Below are 26,541 nucleotides of genomic sequence, written 5' to 3' on the forward strand. Positions count from 1 at the left end.
TTGTAATTTTATCCCGAAACCGGCTGTAAGTGAGCTGTAAATGAGTTGGAAGGGGGCAATTTAGGAAAACCTAGCCGAGTGCTAGGGATATAAATAGCCCCCTCTCTCCACAGTGTAAATGGTTGAATTTTCTAGTTATTACTGAAGAATTAAGTGTCTATTTTCATTGTCATTTTCATACTGTTCATGCTCTCTATTTGGGCATCTAAGAAGTTATTAAGATCCCAACAACAACATTAGACTAGACAAGACATGTGTCTCCGGCAAAAGGATAATATAATGATGACAATATAGCACAATGCAGTACAAATATAAAAGTGGGCTTTCAAAAAAACAAAAAGTGGGGCACGGGCTGGTGGGAACTGCAAGCACTCACCTAACGATCAGCATGCTCTTTTTTTTAGCAGCACGGAGTAGAAGCACAACCCCCGCGCCCTTCTTAATTATCTTGACGTCACTACTCCATCCCCTGGCCATGGCGGTGGTGCTCGACGCCTTCGTGTCCAAGCTGGCGCTAATCCTGGCGGGCATGGCCAAGGAGGAGGTGGAGATGCTCCTGGGCGTGAGATCACCAAGCTCGAGACGACGCTCGGCGACCTAAGCAGCATCCTGGCAGATGCGGAGAGGAGGCGCATCCGCGACTCGGCTGTGGAGCGGTGGGTGAGGGAGCTCAAGGATGTCATGTACACGCCGATGACATCCTTGATCTCTGCCAGATCATGGAGGGCGGAGAAGATCCCTTGTCTTCACCTGCTGCTCCAAAAACCACTTCAGGCTGCTGCAACATCTCGACGATGCTCTTTTGCTTCCGCAACCCCGTTGTTGCACACGAAATAGGGAGGAAGATACAGGCAGTCAACCAGCGATTGGTGGACCTTGAGAAGAGGAGCTGTCGCTTTGGATTCATCACCCAAGCCATCAATTCATCAGGTCATTATGCCAACAAGTCCACTAATCCTTGTTCTGACGGCAACCGTACTACTGGGCCGGCCTTCATTCAGTCCGAAATTGTTGGTGACAAGGTTGAGGAAAGTAAGAAGCAGCTCATCGACCTGCTTATCAAGAAGGTGAGCACTCAAGAAGGATCCAGTGGAAGCAATAATGTAGCTGTTGCTGCGGCAATCACCGGTGCTGGTGGGATTGGTAAGACCACTCTTGCTAGGATGGTTTTCAATGACGCCACAGTAGTGGAAAAGTTTGACAAGACGGTTTGGTTGAGTATCAATAAGGAGGTCAACGAGATTATTTTGCTACGTAGAGCTGTAGCTGCTTTTGGGGGGGATTATGGTGGTCTTGCCGCAGACAAGGCTCTCCTCGAGCATGCTTTGAAGCAAGTAGTCCGGCAAAAGAAGTTTTTGTTGGCGATGGATGATGTGTGGAGCGATAAGGTGTGGAACGAGCTGCTTAGAGTACCGCTCAATGATGGTGCTTCTGGCAGTCAAGTTTTGGTGACCACAAGAAATGATAGAGTTGCCCGCATGATGAAAGCACAGCATCTCCACCGAGTTGACAAGCTAGAAACACAAGATGCTTGGGCTTTGCTAAAGAGGCAGGTCAGTGACTTTTAATTATTGCACTAATTATTTTAGTTGATTTGCATACAACTAGTCTATCAATCCGTGCTTCCGCACGGGCTAATTAGAATTAATATGAGAATAAAGTCAATAATTATAATTATCTATCTCATACTTTTTTATCTATTAAATATTCTAATACATAGTATAAAACATATATTTATCATTATCGAGTTACAATAGATTTTATTTTGCATCACACCTCCATATACATTCAATACATGTTTAGTTGAACTATTTATTTGTGAATTGGTATTCTTATCTCTTCCATCATACATGAATATATGGTGACTATATCGTGGGTAGTATTTTTATATAAATAATAAAATATATTAATTATGATAGAAATAGTAATTTAAAATTTTATATTTATGCACTTTAATATATTATTATAATTATATAATTTAGATTCAGATTTATGAGTAATTAATTTATAATAATAATGATATAATTGGATAACTTATATGCAAATTTAGGGAGGTATTTGTAATATTTTTATAATGGCACATGTGGATAATTTACACAAATATTAAGGGGTTACTTTAGATTATTTTTATAATGGCAGAGGTGGGTAATTTAGATATATATTTAGGGGGTTACTTTAGTCTATATTTATAATGGCAGAGGTGGGTAATTTATTAGAAAAAATAACAGATCCGATAATTATTATAATTATAGTTGTTGGATTGATGGCTGGATGTTTCTGATTTTTGTGAGAATTTATAGGATTTCTCTATTTTTTCAGAGTATCCACCTAGGATCCTAGGTGGCTTCACGTGGAAGCTCCAGATGAGCCTCCAATTAGTAATAGTAAGATTGTGTGACACGTATCACAAGTTACACAGAAAAATTTAGGCCCTCTGACTACAGAATCATAGTGTTTTTTTTTTGAAGAAACATGAGGGAAATTTCCCTACTGATTATATATTAAAGAAAAGGAAAATACAAAGCTAGTTACAAACGGTCGCCTTATGAAACAAAAAAAGAAATGAAAAAGATCAACATGATTATACAAGGGCTTCTAGCCATGATGACATATGTTCCTTAAGACTAGTTTTAGCCCTTAGGATAACTAAGGAAAATTCCTTATCAAAATGTCTGCGACACTGATCCTGTGTTGGTTGAATACCCCTGAAAATATAATCATTCCGCTGCATCCAAATGCACCGTATAAAATCATAGTGTAGTAGTTGCAATAGTGTTAATAGTAGTTGCAGTAGCCTTCGTAGTAGTTGTAGGCTTGTAGCAAGGTTTAAATGTTATTGCTACAAAATAGCTTTCGTATAATACCGTATTGAAACTTATTGCCCGTCATGGTGCTTGATATAGCAGCTGTCATTTGAGCCTGACAGTTATTCGTTATAACTGTTAAAGTCTAACTTTATTATTTTAAACTTGTACTATCATAATATCTTATTATATACAAGTGATATGCAAGATGTGTTCATCTAAACGTGACTAGCTATAGGCTATTGTAAATGATTTTTATATGTTGGTATAAGAAACAAAGGTAGTCTTGATGTGTATTTAGCGCCATTATGTGCTATCCCCGCGTTACGGCTGTGATATCCCCAGTAATGCGCTATCCCCTATTTATTAGCTTTGAGTCCAACACACTACAGTAACTCCAGAAAACCCAATTAACACATCTCATTTCTCACAGTTCTCTGTCACACGTGCTGCTGCATTTTCTTTTCAACAGGTAGTATTGAATGAAAGTGACGAAGCTGACGTTGATAACCTGAAGGATATCGGGATCAAAATTGTGGAAAAATGCGACGGCTTGCCATTAGCAGTTAAGGTGCTTGGAGGACGTTTGCTCAACACCAGTAGAACAAGAGGTGCTTGGGTGGATGTCAGTAACCACTTGACATGGTCGATGGAAGGAATGGATTATGACATTAACAAAGCAGTCTATTTGAGTTACGAAGAATTGCCTTCACACTTGAAACAATGTTTTCTGTTCTGCTCCCTTTTCCCTAAAGATGAATCAATAACACGAGGAGTTATATCCCAGCTTTGGATCGCAGAAGGTTACATACACAACAAACTGAGCTCAAAACCACCAGAAGATTTGGCGTTTGAGTACTACAAAGAATTGATTTCAAGAAACCTTTTAGAACCAGTCGAAGAATACTATGATCAATCAGCATTCACCATGCATGATGTTGTTCGATCCTTTGCTCAGTATATATATAACAAAAGATGAAGAAGTACTTATTACTGAGGGACAGGATGTCAGGAGAACTATTGGTACTTCAAAACTCCGTCACCTATCTGTCTCGAGCAGGCCAGTAGAGGGGAATGCCTTGCAAAACCAATCTTTGCTTAGAACATTACTTTTATTTGGAAGTGCCACAGTTGAGCTAGAGGATTTACTGAAAAATCTTTCGGGCCTAAGGATACTATATCTAGATGGTGGAAATCTAGTTGAGCTGCGAGACTTCATATGCCATCTCAAACATTTAAGATACTTGTGTCTTTCTCGGACATGCATATCGACCATCCCTCAAGGCATAGGAGATCTAAAATTTCTACGAGTCCTTGACCTTGTTGGGTGCACAAATATTTCTCAACTCCCTAACAGTATTCTAAAGCTGCGGAAACTAATGTCACTCGACTTTAGAGATACCGCACTCACCTCTGTTCCTCGTGGCTTTGGAAAGCTGGAAGATTTGGCTTGGCTGTTGCGGTTTCCAACACATTCCGATGGCAGCATAGATGTCTGGTGCAGCTTAGAAGAACTAGGGCATCTATTAAAGCTCAAAGCACTAGAAATAAGAGCTCTGGAGAAGGCACCTTCCGGTTCTGCGGCTGCTAAAGCAATGCTTAGCAGTAAAAATCACCTGACAATCTTAGATTTGAGATTTACCAGCAGGCTCGGAGAGGAAGGGGAGGTCAAAAATGACATCAGCAAGGAGGAGCATGAGAGGATCGAGGATGTGTTGGCTAATCTATGTCCTCCGACTCGCATAGAAGCACTTGATATCAATGGCTACTTTGCACGCGGGCTACCGCAGTGGATGAGAACCATGTCAGCCTTTGGGAGCTTAAGATGGTTGGTGCTGAGGGGCTATGCATGCTGCACGCAACTGCCTAATGGATTGGGCCAGCTCCCCTTTCTTGGATTGTTTTGGGTTCACCGTGCTCCGTCCGTCCAGTGTATCCGGCATGATTTACTCCTACCCTCCTTGGGTGGTGAAGCTGATGGCGAGGAAGAGGCACCAGTGCTAACAGGAACACAGAACAAGAGGCAGCCTCATCATATCTCGCGTGGTGCTGGTGTTGCATTTCCCAAGTTGGTAAGACTGGGTTTTGCGGGCATGCTGGGATGGTCAGAGTGGGAGTGGGAGCAGCACGTCCCAGCGATGCCTGCTCTAGAGGTGCTTGAGATTCGTAACTGTAAACTGCAACGTCTTCCTGCAGGACTTGCACAGCATGCACGCCGATTGAGAGAGCTGGACCTGATAAATATCCAGCACTAGGTCTCCGTGGAGAACTTCCCTTCACTAGTCAAGCTATGGTCATATGACAACCCAAGGCTGGAGAGGATCAGCAACAACCCAAGCTTGCAATGGATTGGCATTAGCTATTGCCAGGCACTAGAGGAATTGGAATTGGACGGTCTGCCATCCCTCCAGAGCCTGGAGTGGTGGGATTGTGTTGCTGACGCACTCCCAGAATACTTACGAGAGGCAAACCTAAAGAAGTTGCGTGTAGATTGCAGCCGAAGCTTGCTTGAGCTGATCGCATTACAAGATGAATCCTGAGTGGGGGAAGATCAAGCACGTCCAGCATCTAAAGGCATATGAGCACGAGACAGGGGAAGATGAGGAGGAATGGTACATCTACTATACCAAGGAGCCGTATTCCTTCGACGCATACTTGGGCGAGTCCACAGGTGACTTCATCTTCAACCTACCCAGTGCTTTTATAGTTGTAAATCTGTAAGTATGGATTCGTTTGCCGAATCTGAAATCGTTTGTCTTGATTTTTAGGAATAACACAGGAATGCAGAGAGTAAATGAAGCTTCAGACTGCTGCGACGGGAGCATTCAGTTTGTTATATATATATATATATATATATATATATATATATATATATATATATATATATATATATATATATATATATATATATATATGCTGCTATATGCTGGTAGCTAGGTACGTGTATGAAATGTCAACGGTTGTTCTTATTTGCAACTCCTATCATTTTGGTGAGCTACATGCCATTGTAACATTTGAACCACACATAACTTGTTAATTCAGGAGCAGGAAGACCTGCCATTGTCGTAGCGGTACGTTTGGTAACCGAACCCCATGGAGGAGAACACATGGTGCCTGAAACCCAGCAGCCAGCAGGATCGCGCACGCGGACAGCTCCGGGCAGCCGTTGCACGCGCGCTGGCGCTGGCAGAAGGCGAGCGGCTGGAGGCCGGATGGAGGCGCCCAGAGGCCTCAGGGACACAGGGCGAGGGAGAGGACACCAAGCACAAGCCAAAGCTGAGGGAGGCGGCGTCTGGCCGAAAGCTCCCACCATCTCTTGTGATTGTGATTCTCGAGCTAAGTTACTATCATCTAATTTCTGTCATCACCCTCTCTGTTATCGTCGATAGATGTGTGTCACTTCATCAAACTTTCTTCAGTTTGATCATTAGTGTGTTTCAATGTTCGATAACAAGCGCGTTTGTTTAGGACCTAGCTTATTGCAGATTTGACAGATAAGTACAGAGCATACCACAAGGGGTTTCCAGGGCTTCAGGGCCTGATTAACTACGGCTCAGCTGTGGTGCCCAGATAGCATTATTCTTCTTTTCTGAGAACAAGTGTGGCGTACAACGCCTACTCGTCATTGATCCTCTGAACATCAGAAGTAACACTGAGCAGCTGGGCTGATTGCAGCAGCACGGACGTGCGTTCCAGGAACGAGGACAGCAGAACGGCATTTGCAGGGGAGATCTGACGGCATCTCTCCCCATATGACAATACAGATAAGCATCAGTTCCCGTTATGTACTGTACTATATTGCTCTGGTGCCACAGCTATGGTAAGTAAAAGATGACAGCCAACTACCAGAACTAGCTATTACTCTGCGAGAAACAGATACTAAATATACTCAACCCAGGGCATATATGACTATGAGTCCGGCCATTACACTGTGTACGACTGCTGGATGGTGTCGATGTCCAGGCCCTTGAGCTTCACGACCGACTCCACATGTCCCTTCAGCGTGTGAAGCTCTCTCAGCCTACAACGAAACATTTTTTTTTTAAAAAAATGTCAGCTTACACCAACATCGACATTAATTATGCATTGGCGATATGCGAATTGTTCTAAAGGGTGGAAGATGTTTAAAAGGGTTCCCCCCCGAGTAAGAAAGAACTGGATGCAAATGGGACCAGTGGTACTTATATTAGCCTACTATAAATATATTCGTATAAGTACTCTTTTGCAAATTATCTCAACGGTTTTGATCTTTAAGGCCTTGTTTAGTTCCCAAAAAAATTTGCATATTACCTATCACATCGAATCTTCGGACACATGCATAGAGCATTAAATGCAATTGAAAAAATAACTAATCACACAGTCTAACTAATTAGCACGAGTTGAATCTTTTAAGCCTAATTAGTCCATAATTGGACATTATTTGTCAAGTAACAACGAAATGTGCTACAGTACCAAAACCCAAACTTTTTCACCAACTAAACACACCCTTACCTTGCAATCTCAGCCCTCCGCTTCGCCTCTTCAGCCATTTGATTTAGCTCGTTCACCCTCTCGGGGAACGGCTTGGCATCTGGTGGCTGCAGTCCGTGGAGGGTCCTCTGTGCGTGTGCCCACTTGAGCTCCCTCTCTTCCTTGCCAAAGTCCTTCTTCCTAGTAAATGCAATCTGCAAGGAACCAGCAGTTAGTCATAGATGCATGTAATTAAGCCTGATAACTAATGTTCATGGCAACTCGGTATTGTATCTTACTCTTTGCTCAATGACAAGATCCCAAGCTTTCCCGCTCAGAGCATATCGGATGAGGAACTTGAGGATATCAAGTGGGAAGTAAAAGACGAGATTGTAGAGCCACACAACACCAGCCCAGCCCCATCCAATGCCTTTGATTGAAGTGAACCCCCAGTTAGCATATACAGCAATCAATGTAGCTATCTGCATCCAAAAGAAAGAAAGTTCAATGGTATTTGCTCCGGTAACTGAATTTTATCAAGTGGTGCACAGCAAGAGGGTGGAGAACATACCAGCTGTGCAACCAAGAAAGCAAACACTAACAGAAAGCCCGGGCGCTCAACAAATGACCAGCTGCGAGACCTTGTGACAAAGATGAGAGCCTGACTGACAGTGCTAACTTGGAGATATACAGCAGATGCAAGTTTCTGGTAATCGTCTTGAGCTGTCTTCTCAAGGCTTTCGACATGAAAGATCCTCTAAAATATCATTGAATAGCAAGTCAATGCATGTCTCAGAACCAATCGCAAAACTCAATGCTGCACTACTAGCTTAATAAACCATTTTGTTATTGAAATGATTAATAGAGGTCGCCCAAGTCATATAGATTTTTCCAATAAAATAAAATAATATTTTCTGCCACTTTTCATGATCCTTACAGGGAAAAAGTTTGTCTTATATGCAGCCCAGAAGAAGATAACAGTCATCACTGCCAAGTATCCACCAAGCACAATTCCAGTAGTGAAAATCTCAGCCAGCTTCCAGCTGTCAGGTAGCGGCGAAGGTTTTACTCGATCCTTTGATATTGTCATTATGGTACCTGTTCATACCAGACAATGGTTCAGGTCAAAATGAAATGATATTTACTAGTTTCCACCATCATACTGTGACAGACAACAAGAATGAAGGGAACAAGAAAGGGATGTACCATCATTTAGGATTGCAATAATCAGCACCATAAATGGTGGGAAATCAAACTCCCATATGAGGGCAAGCAGCATAAATCCAAGCTGTTGAAGAGCAACCAAATGCATTATTAGCAGACAATTCACATAATGTTGAGGATCAAGATGAATATACCACATAGGTCACCAACTGACCGCCAATTATAGTAGGGGAAATCATACCCTGGAATCTAAATAAATGTGACTCTAATTAACTTGCAGCATAACATTAACAATTGAACAGATTAAAAAACATTAACAACCAAATTTAAATACTCAAATAAATACAAAAACACATTTCACACATGTATGCAATAGCAAAATATGAAAATAATGTAATCAAGGAGGGTCCATGAACTTGGACGACTTCTAGTCTAAAGATAAGTCAAGAAAACATACCACGATACGTATTGTAATCGAGACGGCATAGATCTGCAGACATGAAGGTGGATTAGCAAAATAACATAAACATCTTTTCCTGAAAAGATATTTCAGTAGGCCTCCTTCTGACATACAGTGTAGTTCTTCATGCGCTGGAAAATTGCCCGGCTGGTAAGAACAGCGCTAATGATCACATTCAAGCCAGGCTCTGTTAGGACAATATCAGAAGCACTTCTGGCTGCATCAGTTGCATCAGCAACTGCTATACCAATATCAGCTTTCTTTAGGGCTGGAGCATCATTTACGCCATCACCAGTCATTCCGCAAATGTGTTTTCGCGCTTGCAGACGTTTCACAATCTCATATTTGTGCTCTGGAAAAATGAAAACAAACAAACTCACTCTGCTATCATGCTATCTTTTTTTTTCCTTTCCACTACGTACCCTTTGTTCTACCTGCTATTGAATTGAAACATACCTGGGAATACACCAGCAAAGCCATCAGCCTTCTCGATTAAATCATCAACTGGTAAAGCAGCAATAGACTCATCCTTGTTCTGTCCCAGCAAAGCAGAGGAAGGGTACATGTTAGTACCCATCCCTAAGCGACGTCCTGTTTCCTTCCCAATTGCTAGCTGATCACCTGGAAATAAGAAATAAATTTGACCCGCATCAGATGGACAGACAAATTTATTAGAACAGGAGAATAGAGGTTCAGCATATATCCAATGAAACATCCGGTGCTATAGTTCATTTAAGTGTTCCAACTCCCTACTCACAGTTAATTAACAGAGACAACAAATATGCTATACGAATCTCAAAAAAATAAAACAAATATGCTATGCGCAGTGTTAACTTGTAAGCCCATTCTTCATGCATTTAGGTATGTTAGTCAGTGGCAACCCTCTTTGGTGGAACTGTGAAAACCTATCCCAAAAAACACATCAAAAATCATGAAACTTCTGCATGCTTGTCCAAGATTATCTAGCTTACACAGTAAAACTTTTGACAAACCACTCTGATAGGATGCAACAATAGCACAGATTTGCTGAAGTAAACCTAGACAAGCACACAACCTTGACGCAGAAAGTAGGGACATTGTAAAGCAAAATAATGCATGGCCACGATGTCCCAAACTCCCAATACTTTCTTTGTGTAGGGCATGATATCCCTATACTGCCACAAAAAAATATAGAAGAGTATTTTGCATGATAATAACTTCATTAGGACCACGAATTTTGCTTTGGCATATTACAGTTTGTAGATCCATCCTCCCTGTTCTCAGCAGCCTGACATGGTAGATCAGGATCCTTATACCTCCAGTGTCATGTGGGGACGCCAGTACCAGCGTCGCCCACGCGCGCCGGCTGTTGCAGCGCCTGATGGGGCGCCTGATTGTGGCTGAATTGTTGCCTAAAGTTTAGGATCTCGGTTATTCAGTTTCCTTGTTTGCTGCGCGTGGTGCCTATATGTATGGTGACACTATCATTTGGATAATCAATGAAGAATCAGCCTTCCTAATCCTCCCTATTCTCTCTCAATCTCTCCCCCTTCACCATTGAGCAGTTAGGCAAAAACCCTAGCGCTCCTACCCGTCGAGACTACGAACTCCGTAGTCGAGGACCTCCAGTCTTGGGCGCCGACGCCCTTGACAACCTGGTATCAGTTTCCAGGCGTTCCTCGTCGTCCACCCCGCCGCCAAACCCCACCGCGCCGCCGCCACCTTCCCCATCCGTCAATTCCATGGCCGAACCTACCATGGCGGTCCTCGCTGTCATGATCAAGCAGCTCTCCATGAACCTGGAGTCGCTGCAATCCAAGGTCGATGGGCTCCAACTGGAGCGCACCGATGCATCATCGTCGGGACCCCGCGCGCCGGCCACCGGCGAGCACCACAACGATCGTCCACCCCGGTTCCAAAAGATGGACTTTCCCAAGTTATACGGCAAGTCCGACCCCCTCGCGTTCATCAACAGATGCGAATCCTTCTTCCACCAACAGAGGATCGCCGAGGAGAAGGTATGGATGGCGTCGTACAATTTGGAGGGCGGTGCCCAACTCTGGTACATGCAGGTCCAGCGCGACGAGGGCACACCGCCGTGGCGCCGCTTCACCGAGCTGCTCAACCTCCGCTTCGGCCCTCCTCTGCGTTCCAATCCGTTGGGCGAGTTGACGGCCTGCAGGCGCACGACCTCCGTGGTAGACTTCCAGGAGCGGTTCGAGGCGTTGCTCCCTCGGGAGGGCTACCTATCGGAGGTGCAGAAGGTGCAGATCTTCACCGCGGAACTCCAGCCGCCTTTCAGCCTCGACGTCAAGATCCACAACCCGCAGACCCTCGCCGTCGCCATGAGCCTCACCCGCAAGTTGGAGCTCCGCGATCAGTGCGCCGCGGCGACCGCCCCTACACCGCGAACCGGCCGCGAGCACCAGAAGGGCATCCTCCCAGCACCTCCACAACGACTGGCGCTCCCTGCTCCACCCGTGGCAGCTGCCGCGGCGACACCGACGGCTACCGTCGAGGGCCGCCCCGTGAAGCGCCTGTCCCAGGCCGAGATGGAGGAGCGGCGCCGACTCGGCCTCTGCTTCAACTGCAACGAGAAATTTGGACGGGCCACAACCGCGTCTGCCAGCGCATCTTCCTCCTCGACTTGGCGGCAGCCGAGGACGACGACGACTCGGAGGCCGACGACGCCACACCGGCGGAGCCGCAGATCTCACTTCACGCGATCGCCGGCGTGCGTTCCAGTGAAACCATGCAAATGCATATCGTGATGGGCGGAGCGTCTCTCCTAGCCCTGATCGACTCCGGCTCGACACACAACTACATTGCCGAGGAGGCGGCAGGCCGCGCCAACCTCCCGACTCACCCAGGGACACCTACGGGTTACTGTGGCGAACGGCGAGCGCGTCCAGTGCCCGGGCGTGTACCGCAACACGCCGTTCTCCGTCAACACAGAAGAGTTCCAGGCGGATTTCTACGCCCTACCACTGGCCGGCTACGGCGTCGTCCTGGGCACGCAGTGGCTCGCGACACTGGGACCCGTACTGTGGGACTTCGGCGCTCTCACCATGTCATTCTGGAGGGGCAGTCGCCAGCTGCGCTGGAGCGGCACGGCGTCCACTGCGGGGACTACGGTGCAGTCCTGCGTCGCCACAGACTTCCTTAACGCCATCCTCGAGGAGTTCGCAGTGGTCTTCACCGAACCCTCCGGCATGCCGCCGGCACGATCCCGCGACCACGCCATCAACCTCCTCCCGGGATCCGCCCCGGTGGCTGTCCGGCCATACCGCTACCCGGCGGCGCACAAGGACGAGCTGGAACGCCAATGCACCGCGATGCTTGCACAGGGCATCATCCGGCGCAGCTCGTCGGCGTTCTCTTCGCCGGTCCTCCTGGTGATGAAGCCCGATGGCACTTGGAGGTTCTGCGTCGACTACCGCGCCCTGAACGCCATCACGGTCAAGGACACCTTCCCGATCCCGGTGGTCGACGAGCTGCTGGACGAGCTACGGCGCGCCCGCTTCTTCACCAAGCTCGACCTCCGTTCCGGCTACCACCAGGTGCGGATGCGCGTGGACGACATCGCCAAGACCGCCTTCTGTACACACGACGGTTTGTACGAGTTCCTCATCATGCCGTTCGGCCTCTGCAACGCGCCGGCGACGTTCCAGGCGCTCATGAACGACGTCTTGCGACCGTACCTGCGACGTTTCGTCCTCGTCTTCTTCGAGGACATCCTGATCTACAGCGAGTCATGGGCGGACCATCTTCGCCACGTGCGCGCCGTCCTCGCCATGCTCCAGCAGCACCAGCTCTTCGCCAAGCGTTCCAAGTGCGCCTTTGGGGTCGAGTCTATCTCGTACCTGGGCCACATCATCTTTGCTGCAGGTGTCGCCATGGACCCGGCCAAGATCCAAGCTGTGGCCGATTGGCCCCAACCCCGCTCGGCGCGTACGATTCGGGGATTCCTCGGCCTGGCTCGATACTACCGCAAGTTCGTCAGGGAATTCGGCTCCATTGCCGCCCCCTAACTGCCCTCCTTCGCAAGGACGGGTTCTCTTGGACGCCAGAGGCTGCTGCGGCTTTCACGGCCCTTAAGACCGCGGTCACGACGGCGCCTGTGCTCGCCCTACCGGACTTCGCCAGTACCTTCGTGGTGGAGTGCGATGCATCCACATACGAGTTCGGTGCAGTACTTCTCCAGGACGAGCACCCCGTGGCGTTCTTCAGCAGACCGGCAACTCCCCACCACGCCTCACTGGCTGCATACGAGCGCGAGCTCATCGGCCTCGTCCTCGCCATCCGCCACTGGAGGCCGTACCTTTGGGGTCGCCGTTTCGTGGTAAGAACTGACCATTACAGTCTAAAGTTCTTGTTGGATCAGCGATTGGCCACGATCCCACAACATCACTGGGTGGGCAAGCTCCTCGGCTTCGACTTCTCCATCGAGTACAAGGCGGGTTCCTCGAACACCGTCGCCGACGCTTTGTCTCGCCGCGGCACGGAGAAGGCCGTGGCCATGGCCCTGTCGGCACCCCACTTCGACTTCATCGACCGCCTACGCCACGCCACATCCTCGGACCCAGCGCTGGTGGCGCTCAAGGATGAGCTGACCGCGGGCTCAGAGATATCTCAACGGGCTCGTGGCGTACAAGGGGCGCCTCTACATCCCGCCGGCATCACCACTGCTCCGGGAGATGCTCGCCATCATCCACGACGACGGCCACGAGAGTGTGCAGCGTACTCTACATCGGCTCCGGCGCGACTTCCACTCGCCGAACCTGCGCACGCTGGGGCAGGATTATGTGCGCGCCTGCGTCACTTGTCAGCGGTACAAGTCGGAGCACTTGCACCCGGCCGGCCTCCTACTACCGTTGCCCGTCCCCACCACGGTTTGGGCTGACATCGGCCTCGACTTCATTGAGGCGCTGCCGCGCGTGGGTGGCAAGTCCGTGATCCTGACGGTGGTGGACCGCTTCAGCATGTACTGCCATTTCATCCCCCTCGCGCACTCGTACACGGCGGAGTCGGTGGCCCAAGCTTTCTTCGCGGAGATTGTACGTCTTCATGGTGTTCCGCAGTCCATGGTCTCCGACAGAGACCCGGTCTTCACGTCGGCGTTCTGGTGCGAGCTGATGCGCCTCACCGGTGTCAAGCTCCATATGACACCCGCGTTCCACCCGCAATCAGACGGACAGACGGAGGCCGCCAACAAGGTCATCGCCATGTATCTCCGATGCCTCACCGGTGACCGCCCGAGGCAGTGGATTCGGTGGCTCCCATGGGCCAAGTTCATCTACAACACGGCGTTCCAGACGGCGCTCAAGGACACGCCGTTCAAGATTGTCTACGGCCGCGATCCACCCTCGATCCGCTCATATGAGCCCGGCGACACTAGGGTTGCGGCCGTGGCAAAGTCTATGGAGGACCGCGACGAGCTGCTCGCCGACGTCCGCTACTGGCTGGAGCAGGCTCAGGCGGTGTACAAGGCCTACTACGACAAGCAACACCGGGAAGTTCGCTTTGCCGTGGACAACTGGGTATGGCTACGCCTTCGCCAGCGCGCCACGGCGTCCCTGCAGGCTCCTACATCGGGCAAGCTCAAGGCTCGTTACTATGGACCGTACCGCGTTGCCGCCGTCATCAACGACGTCGCCTACCGCCTGGAGCTCCTTCCGCGCGCCCGACTGCACAACGTTTTCCACGTCGGCCTTCTGAAGAAGTTCGTGGGCGCTCCTCCGACGGCACCGCCGGCCCTTCCGCCGATCCACCACGGCGCCACAGTCCTTGAGCCAGATCGCGTCTCGCGAGTTCGCGTCGCCCGCGGCGTGCGTCAGCTACTCGTCCACTGGAAGGGCGAACCTTCCTCCTCTGCGTCCTGGGAAGACTTCGACAGCTTCGTCGCTCGCTATCCTGCGTTCCAGCTCGAGGACGAGCTGTGCGTCGAGGCGGGGAGAGATGTCATGTGGGGACGCCAGTACCAGTGTCGCCCACGTGCGCCGTCTGTTGCAGCGCCTGACGGGGCGCCTGATAGTGGCTGAATTGTTGCCTAAAGTTTAGGATCTCGGTTATTCAGTTTCCTTGTTTGCTGCGCGTGGCGCCTATATGTATGGTGACACTATCATTTGGATAATCAATGAAGAATCTGCCTTCCTAATCCTCCCTATTCTCTCTCAATCTCTCCCCCTTCACCATTGAGCAGTTAGGCAAAAACCCTAGCGCTCCTACCCGCCGAGACTACGAACTCCGTAGTCGAGGACCTCCAGTCTTGGGCGCCGACGCCCTTGACATCCAGTGTGTCATCTTACAGAACAAATGGATCTAAAATACGCTCTGACATAAGGCAAATGTCAGTGATTTCACTCATACAACCCCCAAAAATTATCTATATTTTTTTGAGCGGTCATTATCTATATTTATGATTTTGTCCTTTTTAAAAAAGAGAATAGAGTGACATTTAAGGCATGGCATCTACGAAATTGGATTGTCTGAGAATTGGAAACCAAAAGTTGTACCTGTGATCATTTTCACATTAACACCAAGGTTCAGTGCCCTTCGTATTGTTTCGGCACTGTCATGCCTTGGAGGATCAAAGAGTGGCATAAGAGCAACGAAATGCCATGGCCCACCAGGACTCTCTTTCCTTCCATCTGGCACTTCCTATACAAGACAGAATATAACAAACATCATTAAAACAACACAGGAGTATACATATAGAGGATGATCTGAAGAGAAGTCATGCAACAACCATAACCATAAAATAATTTTGACTACTACCTAATCTACACTTAGCTTAGATTCTGCAAGTTTTATTGCATTGTGGATGACTATTCTTAGCTTAGATTCTGCAAGCTTTAAGTGCACTGTGGATGACTATTCTTCGAAGTTCACCCACCTGATATGCTACAGCAAGTGATCGAAGTCCACGCTCAGCAAACTTGTCTATTACAGCATGGACTCTTCGTTCTATCTCTGTCTTGTTGTAGGCAAGGTTGAGAATCTGCAGGTCATTTCGATAAATAAGACCATGCTATAAATGATAAAGCCGGGTCATGCTTTTGAATCTATGCTGCAATCCAGTTTTTGTCTACCTGTTCTGGTGCACCTTTACTAACACGGTACATCTTCCCATCACTATCAATGTATGTCAAGGCAGTTCTTTTGTCGGTAGGATTAAATGGCAGGAAATGAACCTCTTGAATACCAGCACGTGCCTGTGGGAAATATTGTTAGATGTTCCCATCGTCGAATAAACAAGATTGCCATACTTATTCCACACCTATGTGACAAGCAATATACCTCTTTTGGATCAGCTAGCATTCCAACTATTGCAGTATCAATAGCATCTTGATTTTCTATTCGGGATGCTCTAGCAGCCATCAGAATTACTTGGTCTTGAGTCACGCCCCTTTCAAAAACCTGAACCAAAAATATACAAGTGTTTTAAGGTCAGACATGAAGGACTAAATGATTCTGTTCAAGTCTAACCTCAATGAGGTTCTTGTCCACAGTGAGTTTATTCAGGGTCAATGTTCCCGTTTTATCACTGCAAAGTACATCCATACCAGCCATCTCTTCAATTGCAGTCATTCTTTTTGTTATAGCTCCCTGCAGGGGGAAAAAAGAGAAAAGGCAATAAAGTACTCGTATTGAAGTTTTGGACCTTCTGGACTGGTTATCACTTGGTTAACGCTGTCGCCAAAGAGATGCAAACCTGTTGAGCTAAGCGATGAGACCCAATTGCCATGGTCACAGACAAAACTGTTGGCATTGCTATGGGAATGCCTCCAATGAGAAGCACCAAAAGATTGTCAATTCCAGGACGATATGCCCTATGCTGGATAGGATACATGACAATTATCTCAACAAACATCCCCACAGCAATTGAGCAAATACAAAAGTTCCCAATGGCTGTCAAGACCTGCATCAATTGCATGATAATGAATGCAATAATGTAGTGATGATTCAAACAGATAACATCAAATTTGAGTTTATGTGAGGCTTTTAGATCTTGCCTTCTGAAAATGGCCAACTTGATTGGTGGAGTCGACAAGATGTGCAGCTTTCCCAAAGAAAGTGTGGACACCAGTTGCTATCACAACAGCCTCAATCTCACCCTGCTTGACTGTTGAACCAGAGTAGACACTATCACCAGGACCTTTGGTGACTGGCAATGATTCTCCAGTTAACGCAGACTACAAATAAGAGAAGACAAAAAATGTGAGATGAAGAAACATAGTAGGATCGAATAAAATGTCAAGGTGACTAAATGTCAAAGACAATAAGGACCTGATCTATTTTCAAAGGATCTCCATCAAGGAGCCGAGCATCTGCAGGAATGATATCTCCAAGTTTAATGCTGATGATGTCCCCAGGCACAAGGATGGCTGCCTCTTCCTCAGTCCAACGGCCATCACGAAGCACCTATCCACCAGAACACAACACTAGTTCCAATTTTCGAATACAACAACAACAACAACATAGCCTTTTGTCCCAAGCAAGTTGGGGTAGGCTAGAGATGAAACCCAAAAAGACACAAAGGTCATGGTTCAAGCACGTTGATAGCTAGTCTCCAAGCGCTCCTATCCAAAGCTAACTCCTCAGAGATATCTCAATCTTTAAGGTCTCTCTTAACCGACTCATCCCAAGTCAATTTAGGTCTACCTCTACCCCCTCTTTACCTTATCAACACGCTTTAGCACCCCACTACGCACCGGCGCCTCCGGAGGCCTCCGTTGGACATGTCAAAACCATCTCAACCGATGTTGAGTAAGTTTCTCCTAAATTGGTGCCACTCCTACCCTTTCCCAAATAGCTTCGTTCCGGACTCTATCCCTCCTTGTGTGCCCACAAAACCACCGTAACATCTGCATCTCTGCTACACTCAGTTGCTGGACATGTCGCCTTTCTGTAGGCCAACATTCAGCACCGTATAACATCGCCGCGCGAATCGCTGTCCTATAGAACTTACCTTTTAGCTTTTGTGGCACCCTCCTATCACAGAGAACACCAGAAGCTTGACGCCATTTCAACCAGCCAGCTGAGATTCTATGCCTAACATCTTCATCAATGTCGCCATCCTTTTGTAGCATCGAACCTAAATACCAAAAAGTGTCCTTATGGGCCACCACTTGCCCATCGAGACTAACGTCACCACCCTCATGCCTAGATGCGCTAAAATCGCACATCATGTACTCGGTCTTTGTCCTACTAAGTCTGAATCCTTTTGACTATAACGTGCGTCTCCACAGCTCTAACTTCCTATTTACCCCTGCTCTACTCTCGTCCACTAGTACCATATCATCAGCAAAGAGCATACACCAAGGGATATCACCTTGTATGTCCCTTGTGACCTCATCCATCACCAATTTTCGAATAGACATCACAAAAAGATTATATATGGAGAATACAGTGAAATGTCACAGACTAAGTGGATAATTAAGGACCTTGGCTTTTGGTGCAAGACGAGCCATAAGTGCCGCAGCAGCATTTCCAGCATTATTTTCCTCAATGAAACTGATAGTTGAGTTGATAAGCAGCAGCGTGATGATACCAACGAAGTCCTGCCAGTCTGGTGGCTTCCCCTGATAACAACAAATATATCATCTATTCTTAACAGAGCAGAATGTAAACTTCACTCATCACCAATCACAAAATAACAGAAAGCAAGGAACTTAATAAGTTTTTTTCATAGTATTTACCCCACCATTGGCCAGTGCGATGGCCATGATAGCTGCAGCCTCCATGACCCACGACAGTGGATTCCACATGAACCCTAGAAACTTGAGAAATTTGCTCTCCTGCAGCCCTCAACAGTCCAAGTGAATGAGAAATTTGAAGTAACACAGGGAAGTGACTCAATTTCACTCAATAATCAAGAAGAACAAAATCTTTCCCAATAGTCAAGAGATGAGCAAAGAGGCTAGAAAAAACTGACCTCCTTCTCTTCGAGCTTGTTGGGACCAAATATTTGCAGGCGTTGCTGTGCCTGCTCGGAAGTGAGCCCCCCACGGCTGCATCTCAGATTCTCAAATACTTCCTCAAGTGGGATGTTCTCCTGTAAAATAGTTGCAACAACTGCTTTTTACAGGCCAGACAAAAGGTGAGCAATTTGATACCGTGATGAACATCAAAATAAAAGAGAAAATATAATGCTAGTTTCAACTTGCCTGTGTGCAACCTACTACTGCTACCAACCAAACCCAATTCCAAAAGAACAAAATTGCAAGTAGTCCATTTAACCAAAATTAGTGAGAAAAGAAAAGGCGGGAGTACCAAAAAGGAACATCATGGAATTAGAGGAAGATGTCAACAATCAACATATTCATACAACAAAGGGATAACATGGGAACATATCAGGTGCAAATCAACCTCTTCGTGCAATGCAAACCGTGCAAACTTCAATCTAGGCCACCAAATCAACATCCAAGGGGATGTCGTGACCAGAAAGAGTAGCAAAACCACAGAACTCTAAAATTAGTAAGCGCAATAAAGAAAGAACTGTATTACAGGGACGTCACCTAGAATTCTGGATTTTACAGACATTAAAAAGGAGACCATCCCAATTCTGCCACCCACTGCACCAGCTGAACAACAATTAGCAACCTGGGGCCGGGAGCCTCTTGCCCTCTTCACATCTCCAAGCACAACATGAATTTGCAGCTACTACTAATGCGTGAATCCAAGAACATATAATAACAATTAACAAGATTCTACAACATCTTAACATGAACATAAACCGATTAACTCTTGGAAAAAAAAAAGAACACGAACTAGACGTTCACTCTATCACCCAGGAGATCAAAAATTAGCTGACCAATTCTCCAACTTTTGCAATGCTATGGCCACCGCGTTTTTGGCAAGTAACCAAACCACAGCCCACATGCCGATTCCACTACGAGCCCCAGCATCCTAGAATCCATAAAGATAACAAGAACCAAGAAATGAAACCGCCCGTGCTACCGCTAATCCAAGAATAAAGATACGCCCAAAGGGAGCCTTGTCCGGACATTCCACTACAACCCAAGAACCGCCGCAAGAGAAAGCCAGTGGTTACCAGGTCAACGGCCTCCTTGAGAACAGCGTCGAGGTTCCCCTCCTTGTCGGCCATGGCGGCACCCCTCTGATCTCCCCCTGCCCGCACGAAGCCACTCTGTTCTCCCTCTGCTCGGCAACTCCCCCTTTTGGACTTATATGCGGGGTTCTAGAGCATTGTAAATGCGCAGGGGTTCTCCGTGCGTGAGGGAGAGTGAGCGAGTGACGAAGCCTCTGGAGCGGCGGATAGAGAGGTAGGAGGAGAGAGTGGATTTCCACGCGGCGCGGAAGAGACAGCTCGAGAAGAGGTGGTGGAAGAAAGCAACAAGAAATGAGTTCGAAAAGAAAATCGTAGAGGGAATGAAAAGGGTAGGTAAAGGCAGGAATTTGGTAGGAGAAAAGTGGTTTTACGACGCAATCGGATCTTCTGCAGCTTTTAAACTAGTGATCCCAGGTGGTGTTTTGTAGCTTGAACCGAAATTGCGAGTCTTTGACAAACGATGGCATAGCCAATGACATTGGAACCAAGCATTTCTAGTTTTCTACAGGAAACCTTGATCGATATTTCTGTGTATGCAAAGAAAGAAATATGAAGAGCCGCTGATGGTTGAATTCTATCCCTTTATTCCAGGCTCATAATCGTAAGCGCAACATACTCATACGTTTTTACACGTATGGTAGCATAATATATTGCCTTTACACATATGGTTGCATAACAAATAATCAAAAAACATATACTGCAAAATACGGTTTTACACAGCTAATCGGCCTACAGGCTACCATCGAGTAGAGTTTATACGCCGTGTAAATGGTGTAAACAACTGTGTATGCGTGCTACATCTATACCTATATCTATTTCTAAAGCAAGTAAAATTTCTACCTAAATTTTTAATTTGATCTGTCTTGTGTCATTGACAGATGGGTCTTTAATCCATCCTGTATACCAGTCGTACCAGCTCTCTATCCATGACTCGATCACATAGATCCTACAAATTTATTAATAAACGTAAAATTATATATATTCAATACTTATACCAACTCTGTCCACGTATGGACATAATTGCTTATTGCATATAATGCCACTTAAACAGAAAGACCTCAAAGCTGTGACGTTAGAAATATACTCGATGGACAAAATATTTACGGTATAAATACTCCTACCGGTCAAATATGCTGAGATACCTGATGTTTGGAGAAAATAAGGTCAAACTTATGAAATTTGTTTGTCCATATCTTTAGTTCAGAAAATAATAAAGATCGTATGTAAGATTGTTCTTGGAAACTACTTTAGTAATCCCGTAAAAAGCATTAGTATAAAGTCAGGTCATCAACTATTTTTTTATCAGGATGATTAATATCCAATCTAATTATGAGTTTTCGGAAATTTACTTTAGCTACTTGTTCTTGCCCTACTACCCCTTTAGTCATCCAAGAATCAGAAACTTCTACTCTGGATATCTTGTTTAAAAAAAAACTGAAGTAGTAAAAGAAAATATTTTCGCGAAATAGTCAAGGATGGTTATCGTATCCTACTCCCACTCATAAAACAAGAACTCCACTTGAGAAAGCAGAGAATTCCGAGCCCATGAACCCAAGAAACAAACAAACTACTAGCTAACAAACTCAAAAATGTTCTTACTTTCTAACAGCTTATATGTTCTCTTTGTTCCAGGTTAATTCTATCCTATTTCCATTCATCATTTATCCAAAATTCTAGCTGAAGCACCAAAACAAGAGCTTCTGTGCTGACAGAATACGAGTGATTAATGCACACAGTGGGAGCTTCCCCCGATGTATAGCTTTCAAAAAAAAGTGATTAATGCACCTATAACTTCTAGAAAAAGGTTGATTCTGTTCGACGGTTCCTGTCGTTGCTGAGGAACAAAGAACAACGTAGTCGTAGCATTTACACTCTCTTCAGTTATCAAGTGGGATCCGAAGTGTGTGAGAATGAAAGAATTGACAGTTCCCGTATATGAAGCTTTTTTTTTCTTTATTTTTGAGGAAATTCTCTATGGCTCTCATTCCACAAGCACTTTCAAAACTGGATATCAACTTAGTGGTTGAAAGGGAACTTAAGCTTTAAGAAGAGAGAGAAAAGTTCATTTTAAGCTTAAGCTTAATACTAGACATGGCCTTTTCACCTAGCTTAATATCAACCCGGTGACAAAAAAAAATTCTCTCCATCTTAACGAAATGACACGTAGGTCTCATGCGCGTTCGAGAATAAAATTTAAGAAGAGAATGGAAGGGAACTTCACCTGGGAATTAACTTCAGAAAAAGGACACAGCTAAAATACGGGCGGCCTTAAATTTAGTTATTCGTACGGCCGCACCATTTTAAGAATATAATGATTAGGAATCAACGTGTGGGCAGTGACACGTGCAAGCAATTTTAGAACTTAAAAAGTTATAGTTCTTAAACTATACATCACATTCAAATTCGATTGCGCAACTATATTTCTTTCGATAAGATCTTCAAAACAAGACCTCACTTGAATATGTTTCGATAGTATTTTCAAAATCACATAAATTGCTTTATGTACTGTGAAAACATGCCAAAATCAATTAGTCAAAATGCTTAATGGATCTGCTAAAGTTGCCTATCATTGATCATGCGATCAACATTCACCTACCTAACAAAGTTATTTACCCTTGTCCACTATTGACTCTAAACATGCTATCTTCACAATATGAACACCAACATCCACTTAACTGAACTCGAGCATGCAAAAGCAACATGATGTAAATCCATAAGCAATTTCTGCAAACGTCATAGGAAAATTAGAATACGCGAAAAAGTACTTTCTCTCAAAAAAAATGTCATCAAAATCTAGTGGTGTGAGATCTTTTTTTGAAGCTTTTATTGAAACAAACACAACTATGCAATCGGATTTTAATTTCGATGCTCGGTGTTAAAACTATGATCTTTTATTTTGAAATCATGCCCACGGATGTGCCTTTTCTTTATCTGGTTGCCCTCACGTGCATGCACACACCACTGACAGGGGCGGCTGTACCACCGGTCCAATTTACGGCCCGCCTAAAATAAGTCTTTACCTCAGAAAAATATGAAGATGGTAACTTCTGTCTTTATGTAGCCTGCTACTGCACACTAGCTAGTGTTATAAGCTCAATTTTCACTCTCATTGAGCTGAGAGGATGACAGTGAATTTGGGGCAATTTTCTAGGGGTTTTTCATTCACAAACACACAGCCATACTCTCCAACAGGAGGGATGGCAACACATTTATACAAGGGGCTGCGGGGCAGCCAAAGCATATGCCAAGGACTAATCTAATATGCTGTCCTCTAGGTCCTAACTGATGTCCTCTAGATGCTAACTAAAAACTGGTCCAAGATGCTGCTGTCCTCTAGGAGCAGCAACCCCACTACGTGCTGCAGCAAGAAGAGATGCTGCAGCCCCACAAAGATCAAACAGTACAGAGACACAATACATAGACTTATTCCCTTCATTCTCCCCATAAGTCTTGTGCATCGTCTTGTGGGAGAGTTGGACCATCCTGGTCCTGGAGCAAAGCTCAAGGAACTTGATCCTCCCAAGAGGCTTGGTGAGCAGATCCGCAAGCTAGCCCTTGGTGTTGATATAGCTCGCCTTGATGCTTTCTTCCTCCAAGCAGCCTCGGATGAAGTGATACCTCACCTGGATGTGCTTGCTCCTCTCATGGAACACGGGATTCTTGGCCAGCGCAAGAGCGGACTTGCTGTCCACCCTAAGCTCCACTGCTCCAGTGTCTCTGCCGAGGAGATCACCAAGCAGTCGAGCGAGCCAGAGCGCCTGAGTCGACGCGGTGGAGGCCGCTATGTACTCGGCTTCGCAGCTGGACAAGGCCACCACCTGCTGCTTGACCGACTGCCACCTGACAAAGCACCGGCCAAGGAAGAAGAGAATCTCGCTCGTGCTTTTGCTGGTGTCGATGTCGCGGGCGTGATTGCTGTCGCTGTACTCGACGAAGTGTGCCGCCCCAGGGCACCTCGGGTAGTGGAGACCGTGGTCGAGAGTCCCCGCAACATAGCGGATAATCCTCTTCACAGCCTGTTGGTGCTCCGTCGTCGGTCGCTGCATGAACCGACTAACGTAGCCGACGGAGAACGCCAAGTCCGGTCGTGTGTGGGCGAGGTAACGGAGGCTCCCCACAAGGCGCCGGTACTGAGTAGCGTCCACCTCCTCCGCTATATTGTCACGGCTTAGCTTCAGCCTCTTCTCCATCGGAGTGAGGGCCGGGTTGCAGTCGGTGAGCCCAGCTAGCTCAATGACGTGCTTGGCGCAGGCGGTCTATCGAAGCGTGATCCCGGAGTCGTCCTGGTGCACCTCGATCCCCAGGTAGAAGGAGAGAGGCTCCAAGTCGCTCATCTAGAAGGTGGCCTTCATCTCTTCCTTGAACGCCGCCACCTCCGCATCCTTGGTGCCGGTGATCACCAAGTCGTCGACATAGACACTCACCAGCAAGGCATTTCCTCCATTGCCCCGCCGGTAGATGGCCACCTCGTGTGGGCTTTGCTCGAAGCCCATCCCCTTGAGCGTGGAGTCTAGCTTGGCGTTCCATGCCCTCGGGGTCTGCCGCAAGCCATAGAGGGCCTTGCGCAAGCGTAGCACCTTGCCCTCCTTGCCGGGGATCGCAAACCCCGGCGGCTGGTGCACGTAGATCTCCTCCTTCAAGTTGTTGTTAAGAAACGCCGACTTGACGTCCATGTGATGGACGCGGCAGCCCTCCTAGGCGGCAAGCGCAAGGAGATGTCGCACGTACTCCATCCGTGCCATGGGAGCAAAAGCATCGTCGAAGTCAACCCCCTCCTGCTGCACGAAACCTCGTGCCACCAGGCGAGCCTTATGCTTGACGATGGCGCCGGCTTCATCCCTCTTCAGCTTGAACACCAACTTAAGGGTGATCGCGCGGTGACCGCGAGGGAGATCAGCAAGCTCCCAGGTGCGGTTCTTCTCAACAGCATCCATCTCAGACTGCATCATGGCACGCCATGCCGCTTGTCCCTCGGCCTCTACGAAAGACCGAGGCTCGCCATTGTCACACGCGAGGTGCAACTGCGCCTCCAGGTCGTGAGGAACTAGACCCGGCGTCGTCTGATCATCGAGAAGGTCCTCCATCGTGCGGTACCACAACGGCTTGCCATCGTGGTACGCGTCGATGCGCTCCTCATCGTGAGAGAGAAGAGTAGCGAACTCCACCGGGCTGTGCTCAGCATGAGCAAGTGTTGGAGTAGACGTGCCTGGAGGAGTGGCTGTCGATGCTGGAGTACGTGGCGTTGCCAGCTGTGGTGGTGCAAACGAGGAACTCGTCGCAGCCAGAGTCATGGCTGGAGAACGTGGTGACGCCGGTGGAGCAAGAGTCGGTGGAGGCTCGGGGACCGGGGTAGGCACGCTTGGCGAAGAAGAGCTGCCTACTCCCCAGCTTCCTCGAAGTGGACATACTCGACGGTGAAGTCGTCTTACATCGGAGCCGAGGCGTCGTCCACCGCCTTATCCCACATCCATCCTCGCCCTTCGTCTAACACAACGTCGCGCACAGTGCACACGTCGAGAATGCTGTAGGCCTTTGAGCCTTCCGCGTAGCTGATGACCACTCCTGGGGTGCTCCTGACGTAGAGCTTGCCGATGTGGCCGAGCTCCTTGGCAAATGCGAGGCAGCCGAAGACCCGCAGGTGGGAGACCGCTGGCTTACGCCCATGCCAAGCCTCATACAGTGTCATGCCGTCGAGTGCCTTGGTGGACGAGCGGTTGAGGGTGTAGACAGCTAGCACCACTACCTCTCCCCAGAAGACAGTCGGCATCCCCTTCTGCTTGAGGAGGGCCCGGGTCATCCCCACAACCTTCTGGTTGTGACGCTTGACGATGCTGTTCTACTGCGGGTTGTACGACGCAGAGTAGTGGCGCTGGATGACCTCATCCGTGCAGTACGCCGCGAACTCAGCCGCCGTGAACTCACCGCCGTTGTCGGTGCGCAGCACGTGCAACTTGCGGCCGCTCTCTACCTCCGCAGCAGCCTGAGCGCACCTGATGGCGTTCGTAGCCTCTCCCTTGCTTCCGAGGATCATCACCCACATATAGCGGGAGAGATCATCGATGAGCAGTAGGAAGTAGCGCCGTCCTCCTAGTGTGACCAGTGTCACCAAGCCACACAAGTCCCCGTGTATGAGCTCGAGCCGCTCCTTGGCTCGGAAATTCGCCTGCTGGGGGAAGGGGTGCCGCCTCTGCTTCATCAGCACGCAGACATCGCAGAGCTACTCCACGTGGTCGAGGCACGGGAGGCCTCGCAGCATCTCCTTGGCGCTGAGCCGCTTTAGGGCCTCAAAGTGGAGGTGCCCAAAGCGCTCGTGCCACTGCCATGCCTCGTCGTCCCTGCGAGCTACAAGACAAAGAGGCTGGGCCACCCCTACGTGGAGGATGTAGAGGCGGTTCTTCCCTCGAACCACCCTGGTGAGAAGCTGGCGACGATGGTCCCAGATGCGGAGGAACCCAGTGTCGATCACCACGCGTGAGTCGCTCTCATCGAGCTGCCCAAGGCTGATGATAGAGTTCCGCAGCGCCGGGATGTAGTAGACTCCGGTGAGCATCTGGTGCTCTTCGGACTTGGTGGTTGTAAGGATCGATGGACCAAGAGGGGGGGTGAATTGG

At 47.6% G+C, this 26,541-nt stretch overlaps 1 protein-coding gene, 1 long non-coding RNA gene and 1 pseudogene across 2 annotated transcripts; 2 read left to right on the forward strand and 1 right to left on the reverse strand.

The window, feature by feature from the left end:
• The first annotated feature begins 390 nt into the window (after nt 1–390).
• LOC120692375 lies at nt 391–4,324 on the forward strand (annotated as a pseudogene).
• Nucleotides 4,325–5,693: 1,369 nt separating this feature from the next.
• Nucleotides 5,694–6,271, forward strand: LOC120692377. The gene is made up of 2 exons (XR_005682601.1): nt 5,694–5,741; nt 5,847–6,271. It is a non-coding gene; the product is annotated as an uncharacterized LOC120692377 (long non-coding RNA).
• A 223-nt stretch (nt 6,272–6,494) lies between these two features.
• Nucleotides 6,495–20,266, reverse strand: LOC120692374 (plasma membrane ATPase 1-like). Its single transcript, XM_039975644.1, has 21 exons — nt 19,913–20,266; nt 18,794–18,913; nt 18,558–18,656; nt 18,303–18,440; nt 17,146–17,280; nt 16,872–17,051; nt 16,571–16,777; nt 16,345–16,464; nt 16,156–16,275; nt 15,948–16,070; nt 15,752–15,856; nt 15,372–15,516; nt 9,334–9,498; nt 8,991–9,229; nt 8,875–8,907; nt 8,460–8,541; nt 8,191–8,351; nt 7,825–8,010; nt 7,553–7,735; nt 7,296–7,468; nt 6,495–6,825 (listed from the first exon to the last, which is right to left on the reverse strand). The coding sequence occupies exons 1-21, from the start codon at nt 19,964–19,966 to the stop codon at nt 6,729–6,731; spliced, it is 2,865 nt and encodes a 954-aa protein (XP_039831578.1). The 5' UTR covers nt 19,967–20,266; the 3' UTR covers nt 6,495–6,728.
• Between the last annotated feature and the right edge of the window lie 6,275 nt (nt 20,267–26,541).

The sequence above is a fragment of the Panicum virgatum genome, chromosome 9N (assembly GCF_016808335.1).
Source record: "Panicum virgatum strain AP13 chromosome 9N, P.virgatum_v5, whole genome shotgun sequence".
Lineage (NCBI taxonomy): Eukaryota > Viridiplantae > Streptophyta > Magnoliopsida > Poales > Poaceae > Panicum > Panicum virgatum.

Coding starts and splice junctions, on each gene's coding strand:
- LOC120692374 (XM_039975644.1), bottom strand. CDS start 19,966: ATGGCCGACAAGGAGGGGAACCTCGACGCTGTTCTCAAGGAGGCCGTT. Junction 9,230..9,333: donor CTTTGCTGGTGTATTCCCAG/GTATGTTTCAAT, acceptor TCATTTTTCCAG/AGCACAAATATGAGATTGTG. Junction 7,736..7,824: donor CTTTCTTGGTTGCACAGCTG/GTATGTTCTCCA, acceptor TTTTGGATGCAG/ATAGCTACATTGATTGCTGT.